Below are 25,979 nucleotides of genomic sequence, written 5' to 3'. Positions count from 1 at the left end.
TTCACATCACTGTTCATTTCCGCTGAGGGTTTCCGTCGGGTTAACCCCTCAACGGAAAGGCAAACTGGTTTTTAGAGTTTGATTTTATGAGAAAGTCAAAAAAAGTTGCATTTACACATTGGCTGGCTGGTTTAAGCCACAAATCAAACTAATACTAATAAGTAATACCGTAGTCGGCTGCGCTATTCGTTCAGTCAAGAACAACGGAACCCTGTCACAACGGTGACAAACAGAAACCATTAGATAGGTTTCCGTCAGCATTGAGTTCAATGGTGAGGGAAACGGAAGCTTAGGTTTCCATTTGATTTTCGTTGAGGGGTTAAACCGACGGAAACCTCCGAAGGAACCCCTAAACGGAAGGGCGACGTTGATGTGAACAGATCCTACCTCGCTCAGAAAGCAGAGAAAAAACATTTTTGTGTAATTGTATCAATTTGATTCCGTTTCACAGTGTTGCAGCTGTGTGACCCCACTAGGGTGGTATAAACCAGAGGCTGCAAAATTGTGAAACTTTCATAAGTAACAAAGCAGAGTGGTGTAAGGGCACGTTCAGACATGGCGGAATTGCTGTGGAATTCCGCTGCGGACAGTTTGTCCATTGGTTTCCACACCTTTTTAGTTATCTTCGTGCGGAAAACTCCGCTGCAAACCATAGGCTGCGGTGCGGAATTTTGTGTCCGCAGCATACAATGTCTGTTGCGGACTTGATGCGTAATTGTTGCGGAATTTCTCCATTGACTTCAATGGAGTTTCAAAATTACACAATGAAATCCGCAGATGTTATGTGTGTTGCGTTGCGGATTGCTTTCAGGAACAGGATATTTCATCATTCTGGCTGGACCAATGTGTGTCGAGGTCTATAACCAGACTGGGATGGAATGTTTGAAAGAGAGCAGGATGTACTCTTCACCTGAATCTGCAACAACTAATCCGCAGCATTTTACTTCACATTTTAGCCAAATCCGCAACGGAATCTGCAATGCGGATTATGTGCGGCATTGATGCAGACAGTGTCTGCAGAATTCCGCCACGTCTAAACATGCCCTAATAGTAAGGCTTTATTTAGACGAACGCAAATATCTTCTGTTTTTTTAACGGCCGTCACATGGCTGTATGTATTTCAATAGGGCTAGTCACATGGCCGTTGTTTTAACGGACCGTGTGAAGGGCCTGTGAAAACATAGGACATGTCCTATTTTTGTCCGTTTTCACGGATCCCTCAATAGACTCAAGTCTATGAGGGATCCGTGAAAACGGGTCCCGCACGGGGGTGACTCGGAAGTGAAAAATGGCCGTTTTTAGGTCCAAGTTTACATTCGTTCGTCTAAATAAAGCCTAAAGCTGAGGTTTGCTCCACGGTGACCGCTACAACATCAAAAGAGTTAAATTTCAATATTGCAAAAAAGTGCTAAAAAGCCATATATAATTATCACAGCAAGCAGCTAGAAAGAAGTGGGAGTTTATAAAGTATACATGTTAGCTGCTTCCCTGCAAGTTGTTCATTTAAATAACCTGTGGTCCCATACCTAGAAAAAGCAGACAAGTACAAAGGTGACATGCAAAACAACTCAACAATATTATTGTATTGCTGAAGTTACTGCCTGCACGAACATGGCCAATGTTACAAGCCGCTTGAGTATTACGGATAGGAAGCCAGCCAGCTGGGAGATTTTTATTCTTTACTTGGAAATAATTCCTGTTGTTTTAAATGCTTTGGTTAAAAACACAAAGAACTAAAAGGATAAACGACTTCAAGAGAAAACGACACATTAGACCCGCTCAGCGACAGGCAGTCGCACCTTTCTTGAAAGTGGCAGCTTGATAATAGCCTCAGTATTGTAAAATGTTCATATTATAAGCAGGCGATAATAACTTGCTAATAAAATAATTACAAGGTTTGAACAACATATGGTTTCTAAGCGATTGTGGTACGAACAGTCCTATCAAGCTTTTCAGGATACAACTATATTGGACAGATCAAGACAATCGAGAGTTAAAAATGTCAGACTTATTTTACATTAGCGACAAGTTATATGCAGGCATGGTTTTAAAGGCCCCTTGCACACGACCGTATATTCCATCCATAATTACGGACACATTCCTTTCTATGGGATACGGATACCTTTCCGTATTTTTACGGATGGGTGTGCGTGCCGTAGAAATGATAGAACATGTCCTTTTTTGTCCGTAGTTACGGCACAGACTCTCCATAGAAGTCTTTGGGCGCTTCCGTAATTACGGACGGCTACGGATGTGCATCCGTAGCTGTCCAGAATTACGGAAGCGTTCCTATGAGATTACCCTAGATTCCTCCCTGTTTTTAGTGGATCCGTAAATACGGATGCATTACGGATGCAATACTTACCGTATTTACAGACACCATTCCGTATAAGCGGATGATTTACGGATGACTACAGGTCCGTATTTACGGATGGATGAAAAATACAGTCGTGTGCATGGGGCCTTATTCCATCAAAACAATTTATCTGCAGCTCCATTCATTCTCTAGGGGACTGATGGAGATAGCCAGGCCATTAGCGATCAATCAATGTATAGGTGATAAATTGCTCTGGTCAGATAATCTAATGTGTATGGGGTAGTCATTTCAACATGCCCAATCTTTTGTTCCTGCCAAAGATAAGCCTTTGCTAACGGTGTCTGCCTCTGGCTTATTCCCCTCTTCACATTGAAAACATATGCACGTTAGGCTGATCCAAGCATGCATTTATTATTGTAAGGCTATGTTCACACGGCTAGAATCTGACACGTATTTACGGACATATCCACGGGAGAAATCCGAGGCTTGTCTCCGATTTCTGCCATGGATCTGCAAGCAGATTAGCCCCATTTAAAGGGGTTTTCCCATCAGGGACATTTTTGACATATCCACAGGATATGTCATAAATGTCATAGATGCGGGTCCCACCTCTGGGACCCGCACCTATCACTAGAACGGGGCCCCCTAAACCCTGTTTTCCAGCTCTGTGTTCCGACTGAAGCGTGTGATTCCCGACCATGAAGAAAAAAACAGCGTAGCTCGCTGAGCTACTGTTTCTCTAAGTCTAATAGAACTGTATAGTAGTTACGGAAACAGCGTAGCATGCTACGCTGCTTCCGTAACTGCCATTCGCTACTATGGGAGTTACGGAAACAGGGTAGCTAAGTGAGCTACGTCGTTTTTTTCTTCATGGTCGTAAATTACACACTTCAGCGGGAACAGAAAGAGATAGAACGGGGTTTAGGGGGCCCCGTTCTAGAGATAGGTGCAGGTTCCAGAGGTGGGTCCCGCATCTATCTGACATTTCTGACATATCCTGTGGATATGTCATAAATGTCCCTGATGGGAAAACCCTTTAATGGAAATAAATCTGCATGAGTAAATCCGCAAGTTTTTCAGTCTGGACTCAAGGGGAATATGTAACATGCAGAATTTTTTTCGCACTGCGGGCAATAATGCGTAATTCTGACATGTGTGACGCCTAAGTCTATGGTGAGCTTCAGGCTGCCCATGGGCGCTGCAATATTGTAGTCGATTTCTTAAAATTAGGCCTAAGTCTATGGGCAGCTTTAGGCTGTCCATAGGCGCTGCAATATTGTAAGGGGTATTCCAGCCATAGCAAGTGACGGCATATCGCTAGGATACCGCTCTTGTCCAGGCACTGTGCATAGAACTGGAGTCGGGCTTTAGTTGATCAGCAAGTGACTCCTTTTTGCTAGGACCACTAGGAAACCCCTATCGTATCCATCGCCTCTCTCTACACTGCAGCCCGGATCAGAAGACGGCTTTCTACACCACCCAACAGGAAATGTCAACAGTTCTGACAAATGCATTCTTCACCCTCATAATTTGCTCTTGATATTTATCCGTAGCAGTCATTTTTATTTTTTACTGTACATTACAATATTTTTTCATTTGCTCAATATTATAGAGAATCCACTGTACAACTGAAATGTTTTATTATAGTACAGAAAAGGCGTATTGCAGGAAAATCATGGTATATTTCTGGCAAGTGCGTGTTATTTACTTGCCCAAAAGTAGCGTCGTAGCAACCAATAAATAATGGCATTGTCATTTCCTGCATCTACAGAACCCTGTGTCAGTTAGTCGTTTATCCAATGAATACACGGGACGCATTATCAGGAATTCATATAAGCTTGTTCCATAAAGATGAATATTTCATATTGTAATGTTAACCAGTCTGCAACCACTGCCAGCGAATTCTGTGCCCATGCACTTCACCAAGTCACATCTGATCAAGCCAATGCAGCCATTCTCCGCAGCTCTCTTCCTGTTTTCTTCAGATAGTTCAGGAGACTTCTGCTTTTGTGATTTTGTTACTTTTCCTTAATTAGAATAACAGGCCAATCTGCACAGTTTCCTCAAGTAAGACAGTGATATTACATGTTCATTTCCTCTGTGTGTACACAGATCTACCCAGCCCTTTATGCTCCGAAATCAATTTTTACTTGACAAGCATACGACATGAATAAAACAGGGCCTGGATATCAAGAAGCTCCAACTGTCTGTATGTTCACAAACTAGATTCACATCCTTTAAAATTTGGGGCACCCACAGATGGAGAGCTCTTCTAATCATTGGGCTCAGAACACACTGCTGGCAAGATCTATGAGGCTATGTTCACACAGGACGGATATGCTGAGGAAAAGCACACAGCGTATCCAACCTGTGCGACGCAGGGAATGCTGGCCGAAAAACCGCACCAAACAGTGGTGCAGTTTTTCGGCCGGAAATGTCCGCTACGGAAAACTGCACCTGAAAAAAAAAAATCTTCATGCTTACGTAGCCATGGCGATGTGTCCCTCTGCCGTTCTGTTGCCTGGCCTCCTGGGATGACGTTTCATCCCATGTGACCGCTGCAGCCTGTCATCCCAGGAGGCCTGCCTGGACGAAGAAACACAGACTTCTGGGTTTCACTGCGATTCTGCCACAAAAAAATGCAACATCTGCTATTTGTTGGGGGTTTTGCCTCCCGATTGAATTCAATGGAGATATCCCGCAACAAATAAGCTGCATTTATGCAAATACAATTGACATGCTGCGGATTAAAAAACCCATGGTTCCCTCAAATCAATGGTGAGGGAAACAGAAGCTTAGGTTTCCATTTGCCTTTCTGTTGGGGGGTTAACCCGGCGGAAACCTCAGAAGGATCCCCTCAGCGGAAAGCGACGGTGATGTGAACAGGCCCTAAATCACCACACCTTCTCCAATTGATTGATAAACATGGCCCACTTCACCAAAATACTTGCAAACCAATACAAGCTGAGGATTCTGAGTTATCCTAAAAATATCTAGTGCACAGGAGTATGTGAATTGTTCAAGATCATGTAAAAGACTCTCCTAGGCTGGGCGACGTTTGACCCATCAAAATGCATTATACTCGCAGACTGCATTGGTATTGCCTTTTCTAAGACGTTCCTTTTACTAAGACTATATGCTATTTAAATCAATACAATGCCTCACCAGTTTAGAGTCAAGCCTTAGAAATTCACTGGTTACCCATAAAGGGAGGAACAAAATACATTCATTTCACTTTCTACGTTCTACCAGATAGGGGGCACCAGGGTTAATATGAAAAGCTGTAAAATGAAATGGAAAGCAGATGTAAGCCCTCTAAATGAGGAAACATTAGATCAGGGTTTATTGCTTTTAAAGTGGCATCGTTTCATTCAAGAAATACTCACACTATTATAATATTTGCATAGATATTACACCCCCTGAGAGTTCTGCAAACAGGTTGATCTATGTATCCAACAATGTTCAGAGATGAAATTAAAAAGTACACAGGATGCAGAGTTTATAGAATGAACAAGTGACTGTCAGTATAAAATAGTAAAGATCGCTACAGGCGTAAAGCTTCGAAGCTGCTCCACAGGAATCACTGAGCAATTTCTACAGTAGAAGAAGTGGAACAGGAAATCTGGGTTCTGATGGAACTTTAGGTGCAGGACATGTTCTTCTCAAAGTCATTACCCTCATCCCGGCAATGTCAGAAGCTATGGCAGGGTATATTCACACGCTTAACAAAAAACGTCTGAAAATACGCAGCTGTTTTCAAGGGAAAACAGCCTCCGGTTTTCAGCCGTTTTTTACGGCCATTTTTGGAGCTCTTTTTCTATAAGGCTGGGTTCACACGGCCTATTTTCAGGCGTAAACGAGGCGTATTATGCCTCGTTTTACTCCTGAAAATACGGCTCCAATACGTCGGCAAACATCTGCCCATTCATTTGAATGGGATTGCCGACGTACTGTGCCGACGACCTGTCATTTACGCGTCGTCGTTTGACAGCTGTCAAACGACGATGCGTAAAATGACTGCCTCGTCAAAAGAAGTGCAGGACACTTCTTTGAAACGTAATTTGAGACGTTTTTTCATTGAAGTCAATGAAGAGCAGCTCAAGATTACGGGCGTCAAAGACGCCTCGCATAATGCAAGGAGGAGCTTTTACGTCTGAAACGACGGAGCGGTTTTCTCCTGAAACAGTCTGTCTTTTCAGACGTAAAAGCCAGTTCTCGTGTGCACATACCCTTAAGTCAATAAAAAACGGCTCAAGAAGTGACTTGCACTTCTTTTTACGGGGCGTCTTTTTACGCTCCGTTATTTGAAAATGAGGCATAAAAAAACACCCCGTCGGAACAGAACGCCGTATTTCCCATTGAAATCAATGGGCAGATGTTTATAGGCTGAAAATAGCCTGTGCGTATGAACATACCCTCATAGTTATAAGCTGTTCAAATATCTTAGGGTATGTTCACACGGCGGGGGTCCGTAACGGCTGAAATTACGGGGATGTTTCAGCCTGAAAACATCCCCGTAATTTCAGCCGTACCGGCATGTGCAGGCGCTTGAACGCCGCGTCCATTACGGCCGTAATTAGCGCTGCTATTCATTGGAGTCAATGAATAGCGGCTCCAATTACGGCCAAAGAAGTGACATGTCACTTCTTTGACGCGGGCGTCTATTTACGCGCCGTCATTTGACAGCGGCGCGTAAATATACGCCTCGTGTGAACAGACAAACGTCTGCCCATTGCTTTCAATGGGCAGATGTTTGTCAGCGCTATTGAGGCGCTATTTTCAGACGTAAATCGGGGCAAAAACGCCCGATTTACATCCGTAAATAGGCCGTGTGAACATACCCTTAATGTTAAACTATGGATTAAGGGGAGATGGAAGGAAACTGATGTAGACATAGGGATCGCTGATCCCTCGATTGCATTACTAAACTATCCAAAAATATTATCTAAAAGAGAAAAGAAAGAGGAAAAACATGAAAGCAAATGTGTGTGACGTGCATCAATTATTAAATACGAAGTCCAAAGTATGACAAATCATAAACTCATTTGTATGTTTATGCCACCCAGCTAAGGTAGCCAAAAACAACACAACATGGTGTCTGCAGCGAGAGAACCTGGAGCTGCCGTTATAAATTATTCAGTGTTCTCTTCATAGCCGCATTATATCTCAGCAGGTGTAGCTTGACAAATCCTGGGTGTCCCAGGTATATTTCTGCACAATACGCGGTATGTTTATAAACCACCATTGAACCGATGCTACGGAATGAAGAAATAATGCACTTTTATAACATATACGGTCAGGTAGAGCGTGGTTAGGTAAAGGTTTAACCAGCTATTTATCAGAGTAAGAAGCTGAGAACTTGCATTATTTTCTACTGTTCAGGTCCTTTATCTATTTCCTGACACTGATATAAGTAGAAAGATGCGGATTATGGACATCTTTAGTGAAGGCTACATGAATGCCCTATAATAGAAAATCGCAGAACACATTTCTGTTAAAGAGGTTGTCTGACCTGGACGACCCCTATATATATACATATATATATATATATACATATATACCCTAAAATTGCCCATGCTGGGTGAATTTCGATATTTACATTTTGGGTTGTGTTATACTCCTTAAAGAGGCTCTGTCACCACATTATAAGTGCCCTATCTCCTATATAAAGAATTGGGCGCTATAATGTAGGTGACAGCAGTGCTTTTTATTTTAAAAAACGATCTGTTTTCACCACTTTATTAGCGATTTTAGATTTATGCTGATGAGTTGCTTAAAGAGGCTCTGTCACCAGATTTTGCAGCCCCTATCTGCTATTGCAGCAGATCGGCGCTGCAATGTAGATTACAGTAACGTTTTTATTTTTAAAAAACGAGCATTTTTGGCCAAGTTATGACCATTTTCGTATTTATGCAAATGAGGCTTGCAAAAGTCCAAGTGGGTGTGTTGAAAAGTAAAAGCACAACTGGGCGTGTATTATGTGCGTACATCGGGGCGTGTTTACTACTTTTACTAGCTGGGCGTTGTGTATAGAAGTGTCATCCACTTCTCTTCAGAACGCCCAGCTTCTGGCAGTGCAGCACTGTGACGTCACTCACAGGTCCTGCATCGTGTCGGCACCAGAGGATTCTGCAGCAGCATCGGCGTTTGCAGGTAAGTCGATGTAGCTACTTACCTGCAAATGCTGATGCTGCTGCAGAATCAAGTGTAGCCTCTGGTGCCGACACGATGCAGGACCTGTGAGTGACGTCACAGTGCTGCACTGCCAGAAGCTGGGCGTTGTGAAGAGAAGTGGATGACACTTCTATACACAACGCCCAGCTAGTAAAAGTAGTAAACACGCCCCGATGTACGCACATAATACACGCCCAGTTGTACTTTTGCAAGCCTCATTTGCATAAATACGAAAATGGTCATAACTTGGCCAAAAATGCTCGTTTTTAAAAAATAAAAACGTTACTGTAATCTACATTGCAGCGCCGATCTGCTGCAATAGCAGATAGGGATTGCAAAATCTGGTGACAGAGCCTCTTTAATGCCCAAGTGGGCGTGTCTTTACTTTAGACCAAGTGGGCGTTGTACAGAGGAGTGTATTACGCTGACCAATCAGCCTCATGCACTCCTCTCCATTCATTTACTCAGCGCATAGGGATCCTGCTAGATCCTTATGTGCTGTCTTATACTTACACATTAAAGAGGCTCTGTCACCAGAATAAAAATGCTCTATCTCCTACATCAGTTTATCCGCGCTGGAATGTAGTTACTAGCAATGTGTTTTTATTTTAAAAACGATGTTTTTTAACAAAGTTATGGCGTTTAGAACATTTATGCAAATGAGGTCCTTAATGCCCAACTGGGCGTTTTTTAATTTTCAACCAAGTGGGCGTATGACAAAGAGGTGTATGACACTGGCCAATCCGCATCATACACCTCTCTACCTTACACACAAGCTAGATTCACTGAGCAGCGTGATCTCGCGAGACCGCGCTGTGACGTCACTTCCGCCCACAGGTCCTTCATCCCTGCGTCTGAAGACAACATCTTACCGCGTAATCTCGCGAGATTACGCTTCCTCTGCTGTAACTACCACAGAACTACCTTCAGTATTGTTAATGTGTTAGTATAAGACAGCACATAAGGATCTAAAAAGATCCCTATGCGCTGCCTAAATGAATGGAGAGGAGTGCATGATGCTGATTGGTCAGTGTCATACACTCCTCTGTACAACGCCCACTTGGTCTAAAGTAAAAACACGCCCACTTGGGCATTAAGCAACTCATTAGCATAAATCTAAAATCGCTAATAAAGTGGTAAAAATAGATCGTTTTTTTTAAAATAAAAAGCACTGCTGTCACCTACATTATAGCGCTGATCTCCTTATATAGGAGACAGGGCACTTATAATGTGGTGACAGAGCCTCTTTAAACAATGAGATCAAGGGGAAAATGTACAGTTTATACAACAAATTATTAGAACTTTTAATATTTACTTCCTATAATGTGATAATTGCAAGAATTGATCTTTAAAGCTGTACATGATAACAAGCTGCGCTTGAGCTCCAACTCACAGCACAGCAAAGTAAACAACTATGGACTATATATATATATATATCAGTCATCAATGGGTTTTATACTACTGTCACAAGTGTTTTTTGCTCACTGCATGTGTATCATTTGTAGTGGATTTTCTCATTTCACCCACACCATGCCATCTCCATGAATAAATATTAGCAGTAGAACAGGTCATACTATAAAGTGCTCAGTCACTTATGGTGGCACTGTCATGGGATGCCACATTTTTAACAAGTAAGAGCAACTTTAGCAGAATAACTATTCATCGGGAATCTTATGGATTGGGTTTCCATTGTCAAGTAGCTGCAGAGAAGCCTCAGATCACTATACACAATGTTAAGCATTGGCTGGAGTGGTGTACAGTAGACTGAAGCCTCCTCTAGATCTCACATTATTATCTGGCAGTCAGATCGATGAACCTGGGTGTGGTGGATGACAGGAGAACACAGTGCCAAATATACCGTTCGGTGAATGTGAAATAATGGCCTTATGCGGATTTTAATCGGTGATGCTTTGGGGCACCAGTTTCGGAAAATATAAGAACACTTCAGCACACAAAGTGAGGTCAATTGAAAAAAAGAGCCAAATCTGCAAATAGCCCTGACCTCAATCCAAACACCCTAAATTAAGATCCTTTTACATGGGCAGATATCCTGCCAGTTAAACGAGCGTCGATCGACAATACAGCATGTTGAGTGACACTCGTTTGCTCCAATCATAAAGTATTGATTGCAAGTATGGAAAACAGTTGTTACTACAATCGTTCGGCCCCATATATTTTCCATCTTGTCTGCAAAACATCACCTATTTACACAGGGAGATGTGCTACCGACTCGCGACCATTTTTCTGACCGCATTAAAGATTCGATGAGCCAATGAACGAGCGTTTACTCGTCCATTACCTGATCGCTGCCCTGTTTACACGGGGTAATAATCGAAAATGAGGGTTCGTACAAACGCTCGTTCACTCAATCAATCACTGGCTTGTGTAATAGGGCCTTTAGAAGGGCAATTGTAAGTGGAGCCTTATCCCAAATCTCACAAATGATCTTGTGGATGAATGAACACAAATCCCAACATCCACATTCTGCACCTTGGCTTTGGAATTAAATGTTCAATAATAATTTTTCAATTTTACACATATTTTTGGGCCATGTAGCATATAAATGTAATATTTAGATGCTACATGACCCAAAAATGTGTGGAAAATCGAAGAATGCCATTCATATGTAAACATTCCATTCCAAAGCAGTAGAAATCTGAATTTTTTAAAGTGACCAATATATATATACCGCAGAAGAAATGCCTCCCGATCTGACCCCCTTAGACTTTTATCTTTGGGGTCATCTGAAGGCAATTGTCTATGCTGTGAAGATACGAGATGTGCAGCAACTGAAATTACGGATACTGGAAGCCTGTGCTAGCATTTCTTCTGCGGTGTTGCTATCAGTGTGTGAAGAGTGGGAGAAGAGGGTTGCATTGACAATCCAACACAATGGGCAGCACTTTGAACACATTTTATAAGTGGTCAGAAACTTGTAAATAACTAATGAAAGAATAAAGTAACGTTAAAACCAAGCACACCATTGTTTTTCTTGTGAAATTCTCGATAAGTTTGATGTGTCACATGACCCTCTTCCCATTGAAAAAACTAAAGTTGGATACAAAATGGCTGACTTCAAAATGGCCGCCATTGTCAACACCCAGCTTGAAAAGTTTCCCCCCTCCCATATACTAATGTGCCACAAACAGGATGTTAATATCACCAACCATTTCCATTTTATTTAGGTGTGTCCATATAAATGGCCCACCCTGTATATATATATATATATATGTATTGGTCATTTAAAAAAAATTTAATCTGAATTCTTCAGCTTTCAGATGAACGCATGCAGATTTTAACGTATGAACAAACTAGATCAGCGGGAAATATACAGGAAATATAATAAATAGATGTTACAGTGAAAAGAATGAAAGAAACAGTACACCACAGTACCATATATTATATTCACATCACTATACCATCTATTCTTTTGTGATGTTATAAGATATCTATGGTCTTACAACAAGCATAGCAACACAATGGCAATATAATCTATTATGCTGCCGCATCGTGACAACTACAGGCTACCTGCAGAATCCAGAGGATTCAGACTGCATACTACAACAGTGAGGGTATGTTCACACGCAGGGTTTTCAGACGTAATTTGGGCGTTTTACGCCTCGAATTACGCCTGAAAAAACGCCCCTAATACGCCTACAAACCTCTGCCCATTGCTTTCAATGGGAATTACGATCTTCTTGGAACGTTTTTGGAGGCGTTTTTCATTGACTCCATTGAAAAACAGCTCCAAAAACGGCCATATAAAACGCTGCGAGAAATGCGAGTTGCTACAAAAACGTCTGAAAATCAGGAGCTGTTTTCGCCTGAAAACAGCTCCGTACTTTCAGACGTTTTTGGTCACTACGTGTGAACATACCCGTAGGCCTAGTTAACACAGAGTATTCTTGCAGGCAGAAAAAAATCTGCCTCAAAATTACTTTAGGAATTTTGAGACAGATTTTGACTTGCCTGCGCTTTTTTGTTGTGAAAAAAATTGCCATTGAGGTCTGTGGGCAAAAAAACTCTGCGAAAAAACGTTTTTCTGCCTCCCATTGATTCCAAAGGGAGATTAGAGGCGGAACTGTGGCAAGAAAGGACATGGCGCTTTTTTTCCCCACAAGCATCAGAAAGCCGCCTGGAAAAAAAAACACCTCCGCCCACCATTGAAATCAATGCATGTATTAAGGCCCTTTTACACCGGCCGAAAACCAGCCAGAGCAGCGAGTGCCGATCAACAAGACATCGTTGATTGGACGAGCAGTCGTTACTCTGATCGCTCGTCCCCATACGTTATCATGTCAGCAGCGCGTCACCCTGTTTACACAAGAAGATGCGCTGCCGACAACGATAATATTTTATTTTTTTTTAAATTATAAGACCAGCAGATGATCGAGCGTTCATCTGCTGATCGTTCTCCTGTTTACACAGGGCAATTATCGGCAACGAGCATTCCTAGGACGCTGGTCTGCCAGATAATCGTCCAGTGTAAAAGCCCCTTAACACCCAACCTGGTAAATACAATTTTTTGTTCAATTTTCTACTGGCTTCATGCCTCATCACTACTTGTATGCATAAACATAGCCTGACTATAATAGTAGTGTTTAGGATGTTAAATCCTAGTGTATGTGTGCATAGTCTTTAGAGGAATACAACAATATTTAATAAAAGAATTAAAAAAAATCTTCATCCACCATATATTCAGCATTTAAAACAAATAAGGCCAGGGCTACACCTAGACTTTTTGTAGCGCTACTGATTGATTTTAACTATTGAACTTCAGCTGCAGTCCAAATGAATACATTGAGTTGCATTCACTCTTGTGGACTGCAGCTGTCACTCAAGAGTTAAAATCAATCAGTAGCGCTACAAAAAGTCAAGGGGTTGCCCTGGCCTGAAGAATAAATACCAAGGATACAACCCCTGTCCCTATGCCCTATTATGGCATATGGATGCCAAAGAGATGGGTACCCCCACTTGTGACCCCGCCGTAAATAGCCTGAGTGGAGAGCCTCGAAGAGAAACTGCCCCTTCAGCGGACTCTGAACTCCATAAGAATGCATCTTCTTAGCAATATTAAATAATAGAAGTATGTGATATACAAATGTTCTTATTTTGCCGCACTACACAATGCAGCCTATAGGAGAAGCATACCTGACGGTGTGAGATTTCTTGCCCACCACAAACAAGTTCTCGTCACTAGGACGAATGAGACTCAAGTTCTCAGATTTAAAGGAGCAACCCATGGCACTGCAAATAAAAAGAACATGCTCTCTGGCAAGGCAAAAGCAGACATACGTATCGAATGATGTGCATTTACTTTTCTGTGATCTGCAAGTAATGATAGAGCTTTCCACAAGTGCTTCCTTCCAAGAATACTCCAAGCTAAGCAACTGTTCTGGCATAAAACGGCAGCTGACACGAGGGGAAAAAAACAGCTGGAGGAGACTTCATCTGCTGCTGTCCAGAGCAATATTCCACAAGAACAGGAATTCAGAGATCCCTGCGTAGACGTCTTGGCTGCCGATATCGTGAAAGAATTGTGATTATACTGAAAATTAGAGCATTTATTGCAAAGAATTCTAAAAAATGACAATGAAATCTAATGATATGTCTTGACAAAAGCAATGTTGTTTTGGGGGTTCTACAAACATAATATAGTTATATTTTTAATCAAAAATGATATGCAAAGTGGAAAAAAAATATATAAATATATGAAGGTATAATAAACACAAAAGCATCCATTAAAGAAGAACTCCCATGACATTTTTTATTGATGTGCCCGTTTGTAATGGGCATCTTGTGCATGTAAATGATATTTCTATCTTTCAATCCATGGGCTCCGTTCGGCTCCCCCGTTCAGTCACGTGACCTATACACTGACTTTCCGATTCACACAGCGACTTATGTGTGGACCGGAAGTCAGTTTCTCTATGAAAGTCTATGAGAGTCATGTGAGTCTCACAGACTAAGGGCTGATTCAGACGAACGTGTTTTGCGTCCGTGCCGGCCGCGTGGTTTTCACGCGGCTCGCGGGGACCTAGAGAAGTCTATGGGGCAGTGCAGACAGTCTGTGAGTTTTGCGCAGCGTTAGTCCGCTGCGTAAAACTTGCGACATGTTCTATGTGTCTGCGTTTTTCGCGCATCATGCACCCATGTCTGCGTTTTTCAAGGGAATGGCTGCAGAAATTTTCTGCAGCCATTCCATTGTGTGGACAAGCCCTTAAAGTGACAGTGAAGCTGTTCCCATCCCTATTTCTACATTTTATACTTGAGTCACTGGGATAAACCTGTGTCACTAATACAGGCACCAGAACTTCCTGTATGATGAAATTGCATGGACTGTTGCACACATGGTCCTCTGAGAAGGCAGAGTTGGTACTTGCTCTAGCTACTCATGCGAGTCGTGGGATTGATAGAAAGCAGGGTGATATCTAAAATTCAAGATGGGGTCTGATCAGAAGCAGACAAGAGTCTGAAGTACAGGGAAACAAGTACAGTATACATAAAAGAAGTCCAGAGCTTTATAGTCAATCAGGTGGAGGATGGTATGATTAAAAGGTGTGATTCAGCTGGAGGTCTTTTTTTTTTTTATCTCTTTCACTTATAGGATCAGACACTTTTCTGCCTTCAATGTCTGGAACAGGAAATAGCTGTCTGACATCTACCAGTCACCCAGAGAGTGCTCCTTCCTACTTATCTTCCAAGAAGTGAATTATAGAACCCTACCATTCCCTTCCGTTTTGCTGTATAGAAACATGCCTTATATAATCAATGCTTGTAGAGTGTAAACCATCTGGCATCAGTGACCAAATGTTTATTTGCCCATCTTGGTAAAACGTAAAGCCCAAAATATCAATTTTTTTCCTTTTTTCAACAAGTTTAAAAACATGTAATGCTGGGGAGTGTAGTTTAATAGCGACAATAATCAGGGAGTAAATAGCTAGCTTCTCCTCCTAGTTGGATTTCAATACAAATCAATATAGGTAACAGCATGGGACATAACGTAAAAGTAAGGCTTCGTTCACATCTGCATCGGAGGCTCCCTTAGGATCCGGCAGGGTTTACCGGAGATTACCGGAGACAACAGCACAGCATGCTGCGCTTTTGTGTCCGGTAAAATCACGGACACCCTGACGGAAAGCCGACCTAACCTATTAAAGTCAATGAGTGTCCGTTGTGAAACGGAACCGTTGGTTCCGTTATTCCCTTGTTTTGCTCCTCTGATGGAGCAGAACAATGGAATGACACAACGCAGGTGTGAACCCAGCCTTAGACATTGGATTTAAATAAAACATATAAAGCAGTATTATTGTATACGCTGAGAAACATATCAACATAATAATATTACAGTATAATAGTTTTGTTTGCATTTCTTAATACAAATGAAGTATATATGTCTCCCATTTATATGATTAGATTTTCTAGAGGTTCTCAGAACTGAAGACATGTGACTTGAAGCAGTGATCTGGTGGGCGGACAATTTTCTGGACTTCCTGTCACTAATCCCATTGAGGAATAGTATAACCAGCCCCTATATAACCCAAAACATTCCTCACAGGCACTAATAGATAACATTCAAATGCACAGTAAGGTTTAGTGTCCCTTTCATAAGCCACTAAAGAAATTAACCCCTTAAAGACATACACACGTGTATACAATGTTATATACGTGACAACGTACGCTGACTGTACATTTTATTGATATCATACATGGTAATTTAAACACATAAACTGACTATAAAACCAGCTATACGAGCAATGATGTGAAACCGAAAATTTGTACACAATTTTCTTTTTTACACCATTTCTATCTTTTGCCTTATCTAATGTTTTCAACCCGGATAAAAATTCCAGAACAGCAACAAATATGGTTTCAGGGAGCTTGTTAGCGTCCTGTTTAAATGAAGAATAAAAGCATGTGGTAATAGAAGACACCGCGCTCCTCCCCATGTGTTCTGCAACCAAAAACTGAAAAACAGACAAGAGGATAAGTGGACACAAAGGCTTGGAAGCCCCAGCAGTGGTGGAAGCGTTCCAGTATCAGGCTCCGAGTGCATATATTACCCCTGTGGTTGTGGGGCAGCGCTCGGTGCAACAAGATCACTTAACCCTTCACTCCCTTCCCTACGAGGGCAGATGTCTATGCCATGTTTGTATTGTTTTGTTGTGCTCGTTTATGCGTTCATGTTTTATGTATGTGTTCTTGTGTATGAGCAGCATTTCAGAAGGTAATATTATTGTAGAAATGAATAATATTAGTAATAAACAGTTTACTCATATATCCAAGTCCAAAATACGTTGATATATGTAAAAGACATATATATGAGGAGTCCAGTAATGGCATACTATCTATTCTAAGATCATTTTTCTGTAAATGTATACAAAGTGCGATACAGCCTAGGTAGAGATATAGAAAATGTTTCGGCTGTACTGTCCTTTCAGCACTGAGTTCATTCTGTATTTCTGTTTCCTTATGTTCTGAGATGTGTTGGGGCTTGTTAACTCATAAATGACAAGGTGGAAATGTGTCATATACCCAGTCTAAACAACCACAGCAGTAAGGTTACAAACAACATATACATTACTATATAACATTTCAGTGGAAGCCACAACCTCAAATCAAGATGGAAATAAGTAAATTATTCCTATCCGAAAACTCCAGCTATTCCCAATATCCCATTCACAGGAAGCGGAGATGTGGAGAATGAGTGATAAAGTCCTTACATTGGAGAGCTTGTGATCATATCATCTTTACCTGACTAAACAGTGAATCTGAAGGGTTAAAGAGTTAGGTTTACCCTATATAGTCCCTTTATGGTAAAGGAAGGAAATAAAATGATCAATAACCGTCTCTCTAATGTGAGGATCCTGCCAACAACTCCCCCGGATCCCCCGTGTGACATGGAGGGGGTTAACTGCTATCACACTTGAATATTCTGGAGCTAGGCTTTTTAGAACATGGCTGTGTGTCTAGTCCAGAAGGAAAGGTTTTACGTCAACTGTCAGCTACAACTCAAGAGGTGTTTAGAAGAACGAAATACGGACATGAACACAAGTCCCCAAATATGGCGGTGTAAACAAGAATGGGGCTCAGTATAGAACAGCAACACATTGTAAACTTCTAAGTACCACAACCGCGGTTCATAGTATAGTCCTGGGGGGTCTTGTTATAAATATTATGGTAGCTTTATATTAGACATTATACAATACAGAATCTTCTATGGTATATATAGTCACATAATCTGTAAGTAGCCTCTACGCAACATAGGGAATTAAACGGTGCCCTCCACTCTCTCTGGGAGTGTTGAGGAGACATGATCTTCCCTCTTTACAACAGTATGTGAGGGAAGGACTGGGCAGATTCTGCAGGAGAAGCCAAATAAAGGAGGGGGGTTGCTTCCTGTAAGATATCTAACCAGTCTAACAGCATCAGAGTCAGAGGGAAGAAGAGGGAGGAGAAGGAGGAGGGAGTGTGGAAAATAGCCACTACTGTGCACATACCCCTCCCCCACATCACAGAGACACACTCAGAAGTGAGCAGCCTCAGCTCTGACAGTGTCCTGATTACACTTTACACTTGTACACCCCACCCCCAGCCTCATGACTCTATTTAACCACAAAAATCCAGTTGTCTACATTTATCACGCCTCAGACAATGCTTTTCCATGGACTCACAGCAGACAGCCAGTTAGCTGGGCTTATTACAAGAGAAATGTGTTCAATACACCACAATGAAAAACTCACATATCACCTATATTAATATAGACGTATATATAATGCTTGACACTATTAATGGTCAAATCCCTGCATATGATTTATTTTAGGTTGTGGATCAAGGTCAATAAGTAAGAATTTCTCAGTTATACAGTTTGATTTGAGACTTTGTCATTATATCCAACGTGACCCGATTCAATAATGTAATAAGAAATGACTTTTAGGACATGACTCCTGCCTGGCGGACTGGAGGGGTACAGTCATGTTCTATAGGAATGCATAGTGCTTTACATAGGTACGATGTGATCGTTATAGGATTTTTATTACGCAACTAGATGGGATTAACCGATGATGTGAACAGATCACTTCACTTTTTCCCTGTAGATAAGCGGTCAATTGCCTGTAAGGCCACATTCACACGCCAGTATTTTGTATCCGTATTTGTAAACCAAAACCAGGAGTGGAACCTGCACAGAGAAAAGTATAATGGGAAGATTTGCACATGTTCAATGCTTTGGACTCACTCCTGTTTTTTTGCTTACAAATACTGACTTTCTCGTGGCATTACCTCCACTAACAAAAAAATTATAAAGGGGGGAAAAAAGAATGCATGAAATTCGCTGGCATGTAGTTGCTGCATAGCCCAAGTCAAAGACAAACATGTATATCAACTTTTCTTGTGGGTCTCTTATGAAACGAGTGAGATCTATTACCATCAATAACTACACATAGATCTATATCAAGATCTCCAAGCTCCACAGATGAAGGACAAATGCAATAATATAAGGTGCAGCTCGGGTTGATCCACATCTCCCAGGTCACTGATCATCTATTAACCAATGCAATGACTGATGACATCAATGTAGGGGTTAATGTGAGGCAGCCACACAATGACTTGCTGTCCTTTGTTACATGATCAGTGTGCAGGGCTCTGCTGCACTCAGGGGGGCTAAGCCACTTATGAGATAACACTGAGGGATCACGACTCAAGCTGCCAATAACTCCATATCAGCCAAGCATCAAGGACAGGAGGAAATACAGTCATGTACCCAGACATGGGCAGGCACAGATCAAGTGCCACCTGCAGACTGGCATGAACAGGACTGACAACCAAACACTATGTGTGCCATCAAATGATACTGGGGTAACACAAGACTGATAAATGCCATAAACTCGGCTACAGCAACAGTCACTCAACTTCTTACAGAATTAAAAGTGCTGAAAACTTTGAGGCATTGCCCATTGCTGTTAGCTCCACCCCTAACCCCGCTCTGAAAAGAGAAAACACACGGGATAACCCCCTCCCTCCCCCCTTATGCCAAGCAATGAGACTCCAGCAGCAATAGTGCCCACTAGCTCCCCCTCTTACCATGATCAGAGTGTGGTTCCTGTGCTCAGCTGTGCCGCTGACCGGTGCCGTCTCGGCATCCTGCTTGCCCTGCTGTGGATGATGATGATGATGGTGGTGGTGGGGTTGCTGCTTGTTGGCACCAGTTCCACTACCAGCAGTAGAACCTGTCGCAGGAGGTGCCCCTTGGCTGGTGCCGGACTTCTTTGCTCTTTGCTCCAGTGTCCTCTGATAGAGATTCACCGTGTCCCTTCTCTCCATTTCCAGTTGCTCAGCCTGGGCTTGCTGGTACCTGCTCTCGCAGTTGACATGGTGCCTCCTGCAGCCCTCTATCCTCTGCCGGAGCCTCTCCACCACGGTGCTGTGCTTTGGAATGCTCACGCTGCTGCTGCTATTGTTCGGTGCATTAGGGGCAGCAGCGCTGGGAGGGGTATTATTACTACCAACCCCAATGCCAGCGCTACCGATGCTGCTGCCCAGGGCATTGCTGATGCACAGACTGCTGCCGTTAGTTGAGGCAGCGGGGGCTGCGAAATCCCCCATGCCAGTCCCCGGGCACACTATTTTGGAAGAGAAGTTTGTAGTGCCCCCAGACTGTCCCCTGTGTCACAGCCCCTAGACTGGGGTGTGCTGGGGCTTTCTCCAGGTGGGCTGTTATAAGGGATCAGGAGGAGCGACGTTGGGGTGCAGAACCAGCATGGATGAGACCAGGTCAGTGGACAGCCCCCAGGGAGGAGAAGTGAGGGCAGCTCTCATAGAATCACACATACAAAAAGAAAGTATATAAACCAAGGCAGGAGTTGTGGAGAAAGGCCGGCAGGTCAGCACTCCTCTTGTGTCTCTAATCCAGTGTATTCCCAGACAGGAGCAGAAGGTCCAGGCAATGGGTGACCACACATGACTGTCACTCGTGCACTAGGTATATACACAACACACACACATGCACACACTCCTCCTCTCACACTCAGGCTGGACTCCCCTTCCACAGAGCACAGCACAAAAGTTTACTTGTGTGTGCAGCAAAGCGTCCAAAGTACTTTTTTGTGGATCTCCTGCATATTAAAGGCAATGCAAAAAGGAAAAAAAAAAAGATTGAACCAATAAAATGAATGTATCTCTTTCTACATAAGGCATAAATCCTGAGGGAGAGACAAGGAGGAGGAGGGGGAGAGAACACAGCTCAATAGCCAGAAAGTAGAGCAGTGCAGGCTGAAGCAGGAGCTGATAGAGCACGGCTGGCTAATGCTGCTGCCGCCGCTGCTTGTGCTGTATTGCTCCTCCTGCCACCATCACAATGATCAAGTGCTCCCCTCCTCCTCCTCCTCTCTCGCTGCTTCCTCCTCCTTCATGCCAGCGGAGTGATATCAGGACAAGAGCTCAGTAAACAGAAGCGAGAGGCCGTGAGGCGGCCCCGGGGACCAGGTGCAAAACCAGGAGTAGAGTTAAGCTCCAGCACAGGAGGAGCTCGCAGACGACAGGGCATACAGTCAACTTTTCACCTTCCCTCGCTTGTGTGTGTGCACAGTGGAGGGAGCAGCAGTAAGAGTCAGTCTGCTGTATGTGCTGCCCTGTCACATTTACTGTCTATGTGCTGCGCTGTCTCTCTGACTGAACCCCCTGTCACATTTACTGTCTATGTACTGCGCTGTCTCTCTGACTGAACCCCCTGTCACATTTACTGTCTATGTACTGCGCTGTCTCTCTGACTGAACCCCCTGTCACATTTACTGTCTATGTGCTGCGCTGTCTCTCTGACTGAACCCCCTGTCACATTTACTGTCTATGTGCTGCGCTGTCTCTGACTGAACCCCCTGTCACATTTACTGTCTATGTACTGCGCTGTCTCTCTGACTGAACCCCCTGTCACATTTACTGTCTATGTGCTGCGCTGTCTCTCTGACTGAACCCCCTGTCACATTTACTGTCTATGTACTGCGCTGTCTCTGACTGAACCCCCTGTCACATTTACTGTCTATGTACTGCGCTGTCTCTCTGAGTGAACCCCCTGTCACATTTACTGTCTATGTGCTGCGCTGTCTCTCTGAGTGAACCCCCTGTCACATTTACTGTCTATGTACTGCGCTGTCTCTCTGAGTGAACCCCCTGTCACATTTACTGTCTATGTACTGCGCTGTCTCTCTGAGTGAACCCCCTGTCACATTTACTGTCTATGTACTGCTCTGTCTCTCTGAGTGAACCCCCTGTCACATTTACTGTCTATGTGCTGCGCTGTCTCTCTGAGTGAACCCCGTCACATTTACTGTCTATGTACTGCGCTGTCTCTCTGACTGAACCCCCTGTCACATTTACTGTCTGTGTACTGCGCTGTCTCTCTGACTGAACCCCCTGTCACATTTACTGTCTATGTACTGCGCTGTCTCTCTGAGTGAACCCCCTGTCACATTTACTGTCTATGTACTGCGCTGTCTCTCTGAGTGAACCCCCTGTCACATTTACTGTCTATGTACTGCGCTGTCTCTCTGAGTGAACCCCCTGTCACATTTACTGTCTATGTGCTGCGCTGTCTCTCTGACTGAACCCCCTGTCACATTTACTGTCTGTGTACTGCGCTGTCTCTCTGACTGAACCCCCTGTCACATTTACTGTCTATGTACTGCGCTGTCTCTCTGAGTGAACCCCCTGTCACATTTACTGTCTATGTACTGCGCTGTCTCTCTGAGTGAACCCCCTGTCACATTTACTGTCTATGTACTGCGCTGTCTCTCTGAGTGAACCCCCTGTCACATTTACTGTCTATGTGCTGCGCTGTCTCTCTGAGTGAACCCCCTGTCACATTTACTGTCTATGTACTGCGCTGTCTCTCTGAGTGAACCCCCTGTCACATTTACTGTCTATGTGCTGCGCTGTCTCTGACTGAACCCCCTGTCACATTTACTGTCTATGTACTGCGCTGTCTCTCTGACTGAACCCCCTGTCACATTTACTGTCTATGTGCTGCGCTGTCTCTCTGACTGAACCCCCTGTCACATTTACTGTCTATGTGCTGCGCTGTCTCTGACTGAACCCCCTGTCACATTTACTGTCTATGTACTGCGCTGTCTCTCTGAGTGAACCCCCTGTCACATTTACTGTCTATGTGCTGCGCTGTCTCTCTGAGTGAACCCCCTGTCACATTTACTGTCTATGTACTGCGCTGTCTCTCTGAGTGAACCCCCTGTCACATTTACTGTCTATGTACTGCGCTGTCTCTCTGAGTGAACCCCCTGTCACATTTACTGTCTATGTGCTGCGCTGTCTCTCTGAGTGAACCCCGTCACATTTACTGTCTATGTACTGCGCTGTCTCTCTGACTGAACCCCCTGTCACATTTACTGTCTGTGTACTGCGCTGTCTCTCTGACTGAACCCCCTGTCACATTTACTGTCTATGTACTGCGCTGTCTCTCTGAGTGAACCCCCTGTCACATTTACTGTCTATGTACTGCGCTGTCTCTCTGAGTGAACCCCCTGTCACATTTACTGTCTATGTACTGCGCTGTCTCTCTGAGTGAACCCCCTGTCACATTTACTGTCTATGTGCTGCGCTGTCTCTCTGAGTGAACCCCCTGTCACATTTACTGTCTATGTACTGCGCTGTCTCTCTGAGTGAACCCCCTGTCACATTTACTGTCTATGTGCTGCGCTGTCTCTCTGAGTGAACCCCCTGTCACATTTACTGTCTATGTGCTGCGCTGTCTCTCTGAGTGAACCCCCTGTCACATTTACTGTCTATGTGCTGCGCTGTCTCTCTGACTGAACCCCCTGTCACATTTACTGTCTTTGTGCTGCGCTGTCTCTCTGAGTGAACCCCCTGTCACATTTACTGTCTATGTACTGCGCTGTCTCTCTGACTGAACCCCCTGTCACATTTACTGTCTATGTACTGCGCTGTCTCTCTGACTGAACCCCCTGTCACATTTACTGTCTATGTGCTGCGCTGTCTCTCTGACTGAACCCCCTGTCACATTTACTGTCTATGTGCTGCGCTGTCTCTCTGACTGAACCCCCTGTCACATTTACTGTATGTGCTGCGCTGTCTCTCTGACTGAACCCCCTGTCACATTTACTGTCTATGTGCTGCGCTGTCTCTCTGACTGAACCCCCTGTCACATTTACTGTCTATGTACTGCGCTGTCTCTCTGACTGAACCCCCTGTCACATTTACTGTCTATGTACTGCGCTGTCTCTCTGACTGAACCCCCTGTCACATTTACTGTCTATGTACTGCGCTGTCTCTCTGACTGAACCCCCTGTCACATTTACTGTCTATGTGCTGCGCTGTCTCTCTGACTGAACCCCCTGTCACATTTACTGTCTATGTGCTGCGCTGTCTCTGACTGAACCCCCTGTCACATTTACTGTCTATGTACTGCGCTGTCTCTCTGAGTGAACCCCCTGTCACATTTACTGTCTATGTACTGCGCTGTCTCTCTGAGTGAACCCCCTGTCACATTTACTGTCTATGTGCTGCGCTGTCTCTCTGAGTGAACCCCCTGTCACATTTACTGTCTATGTACTGCGCTGTCTCTCTGAGTGAACCCCCTGTCAAATTTACTGTCTATGTACTGCGCTGTCTCTCTGAGTGAACCCCCTGTCACATTTACTGTCTATGTGCTGCGCTGTCTCTCTGACTGAAGCCCCTGTCACATTTACTGTCTATGTGCTGCGCTGTCTCTCTGACTGAACCCCCTGTCACATTTACTGTCTATGTACTGCGCTGTCTCTCTGACTGAACCCCCTGTCACATTTACTGTCTATGTGCTGCGCTGTCTCTCTGACTGAACCCCCTGTCACATTTACTGTCTATGTGCTGCGCTGTCTCTGACTGAACCCCCTGTCACATTTACTGTCTATGTACTGCGCTGTCTCTCTGAGTGAACCCCCTGTCACATTTACTGTCTATGTACTGCGCTGTCTCTCTGAGTGAACCCCCTGTCACATTTACTGTCTATGTGCTGCGCTGTCTCTCTGAGTGAACCCCGTCACATTTACTGTCTATGTACTGCGCTGTCTCTCTGACTGAACCCCCTGTCACATTTACTGTCTGTGTACTGCGCTGTCTCTCTGACTGAACCCCCTGTCACATTTACTGTCTATGTACTGCGCTGTCTCTCTGAGTGAACCCCCTGTCACATTTACTGTCTATGTACTGCGCTGTCTCTCTGAGTGAACCCCCTGTCACATTTACTGTCTATGTGCTGCGCTGTCTCTCTGAGTGAACCCCCTGTCACATTTACTGTCTATGTGCTGCGCTGTCTCTCTGAGTGAACCCCCTGTCACATTTACTGTCTATGTGCTGCGCTGTCTCTCTGAGTGAACCCCCTGTCACATTTACTGTCTATGTACTGCGCTGTCTCTCTGAGTGAACCCCCTGTCACATTTACTGTCTATGTACTGCGCTGTCTCTCTGACTGAACCCCCTGTCACATTTACTGTCTATGTGCTGCGCTGTCTCTCTGACTGAACCCCCTGTCACATTTACTGTCTATGTGCTGCGCTGTCTCTCTGACTGAACCCCCTGTCACATTTACTGTCTATGTGCTGCGCTGTCTCTGACTGAACCCCCTGTCACATTTACTGTCTATGTACTGCGCTGTCTCTCTGAGTGAACCCCCTGTCACATTTACTGTCTATGTGCTGCGCTGTCTCTCTGAGTGAACCCCCTGTCACATTTACTGTCTATGTACTGCGCTGTCTCTCTGAGTGAACCCCCTGTCACATTTACTGTCTATGTACTGCGCTGTCTCTCTGAGTGAACCCCCTGTCACATTTACTGTCTATGTGCTGCGCTGTCTCTCTGAGTGAACCCCCTGTCACATTTACTGTCTATGTACTGCGCTGTCTCTCTGACTGAACCCCCTGTCACATTTACTGTCTATGTACTGCGCTGTCTCTCTGACTGAACCCCCTGTCACATTTACTGTCTATGTGCTGCGCCGTCTCTCTGACTGAACCCCGTCACATTTACTGTCTATGTACTGCGCCGTCTCTCTGACTGAACCGCCTGTCACATTTACTGTCTATGTACTGCGCCGTCTCTCTGACTGAACCCCCTGTCACATTTACTGTCTATGTGCTGCGCTGTCTCTCTGAGTGAACCCCGTCACATTTACTGTCTTTGTGCTGCGCTGTCTCTCTGAGTGAACCCCCTGTCACATTTACTGTCTATGTACTGCGCTGTCTCTCTGACTGAACCCCCTGTCACATTTACTGTCTATGTACTGCGCTGTCTCTCTGACTGAACCCCCTGTCACATTTACTGTCTATGTACTGAGCTGTCTCTCTGACTGAACCCCCTGTCACATTTACTGTCTATGTACTGCGCTGTCTCTCTGACTGAACCCCCTGTCACATTTACTGTCTATGTGCTGCGCTGTCTCTCTGACTGAACCCCCTGTCACATTTACTGTCTATGTACTGCGCTGTCT

The 25,979-nt window shown here is 44.1% G+C and overlaps 1 protein-coding gene across 2 annotated transcripts in view; it reads right to left on the bottom strand.

Annotated features, from left to right (window-relative positions):
• MAML3 (mastermind like transcriptional coactivator 3) overlaps positions 1-20,824 on the bottom strand; it is a 375,673-nt gene extending 354,849 nt beyond the window's left edge. For both annotated transcript variants that reach the window (XM_075860425.1, XM_075860426.1), the window contains exon 1: positions 19,574-20,824. In XM_075860425.1, the coding sequence (XP_075716540.1) occupies positions 19,574-20,095 (522 nt within the window). In that variant the 5' untranslated portion in view covers positions 20,096-20,824. The remainder of the gene's footprint in view (positions 1-19,573) is intronic.
• Between the last annotated feature and the right edge of the window lie 5,155 nt (positions 20,825-25,979).

This window comes from Rhinoderma darwinii, chromosome 1 (assembly GCF_050947455.1).
Source record: "Rhinoderma darwinii isolate aRhiDar2 chromosome 1, aRhiDar2.hap1, whole genome shotgun sequence".
Lineage (NCBI taxonomy): Eukaryota > Metazoa > Chordata > Amphibia > Anura > Rhinodermatidae > Rhinoderma > Rhinoderma darwinii.
Note: the sequence above shows the minus strand (reverse complement) of the source record. Positions and strands in the feature narration are given on the sequence as shown.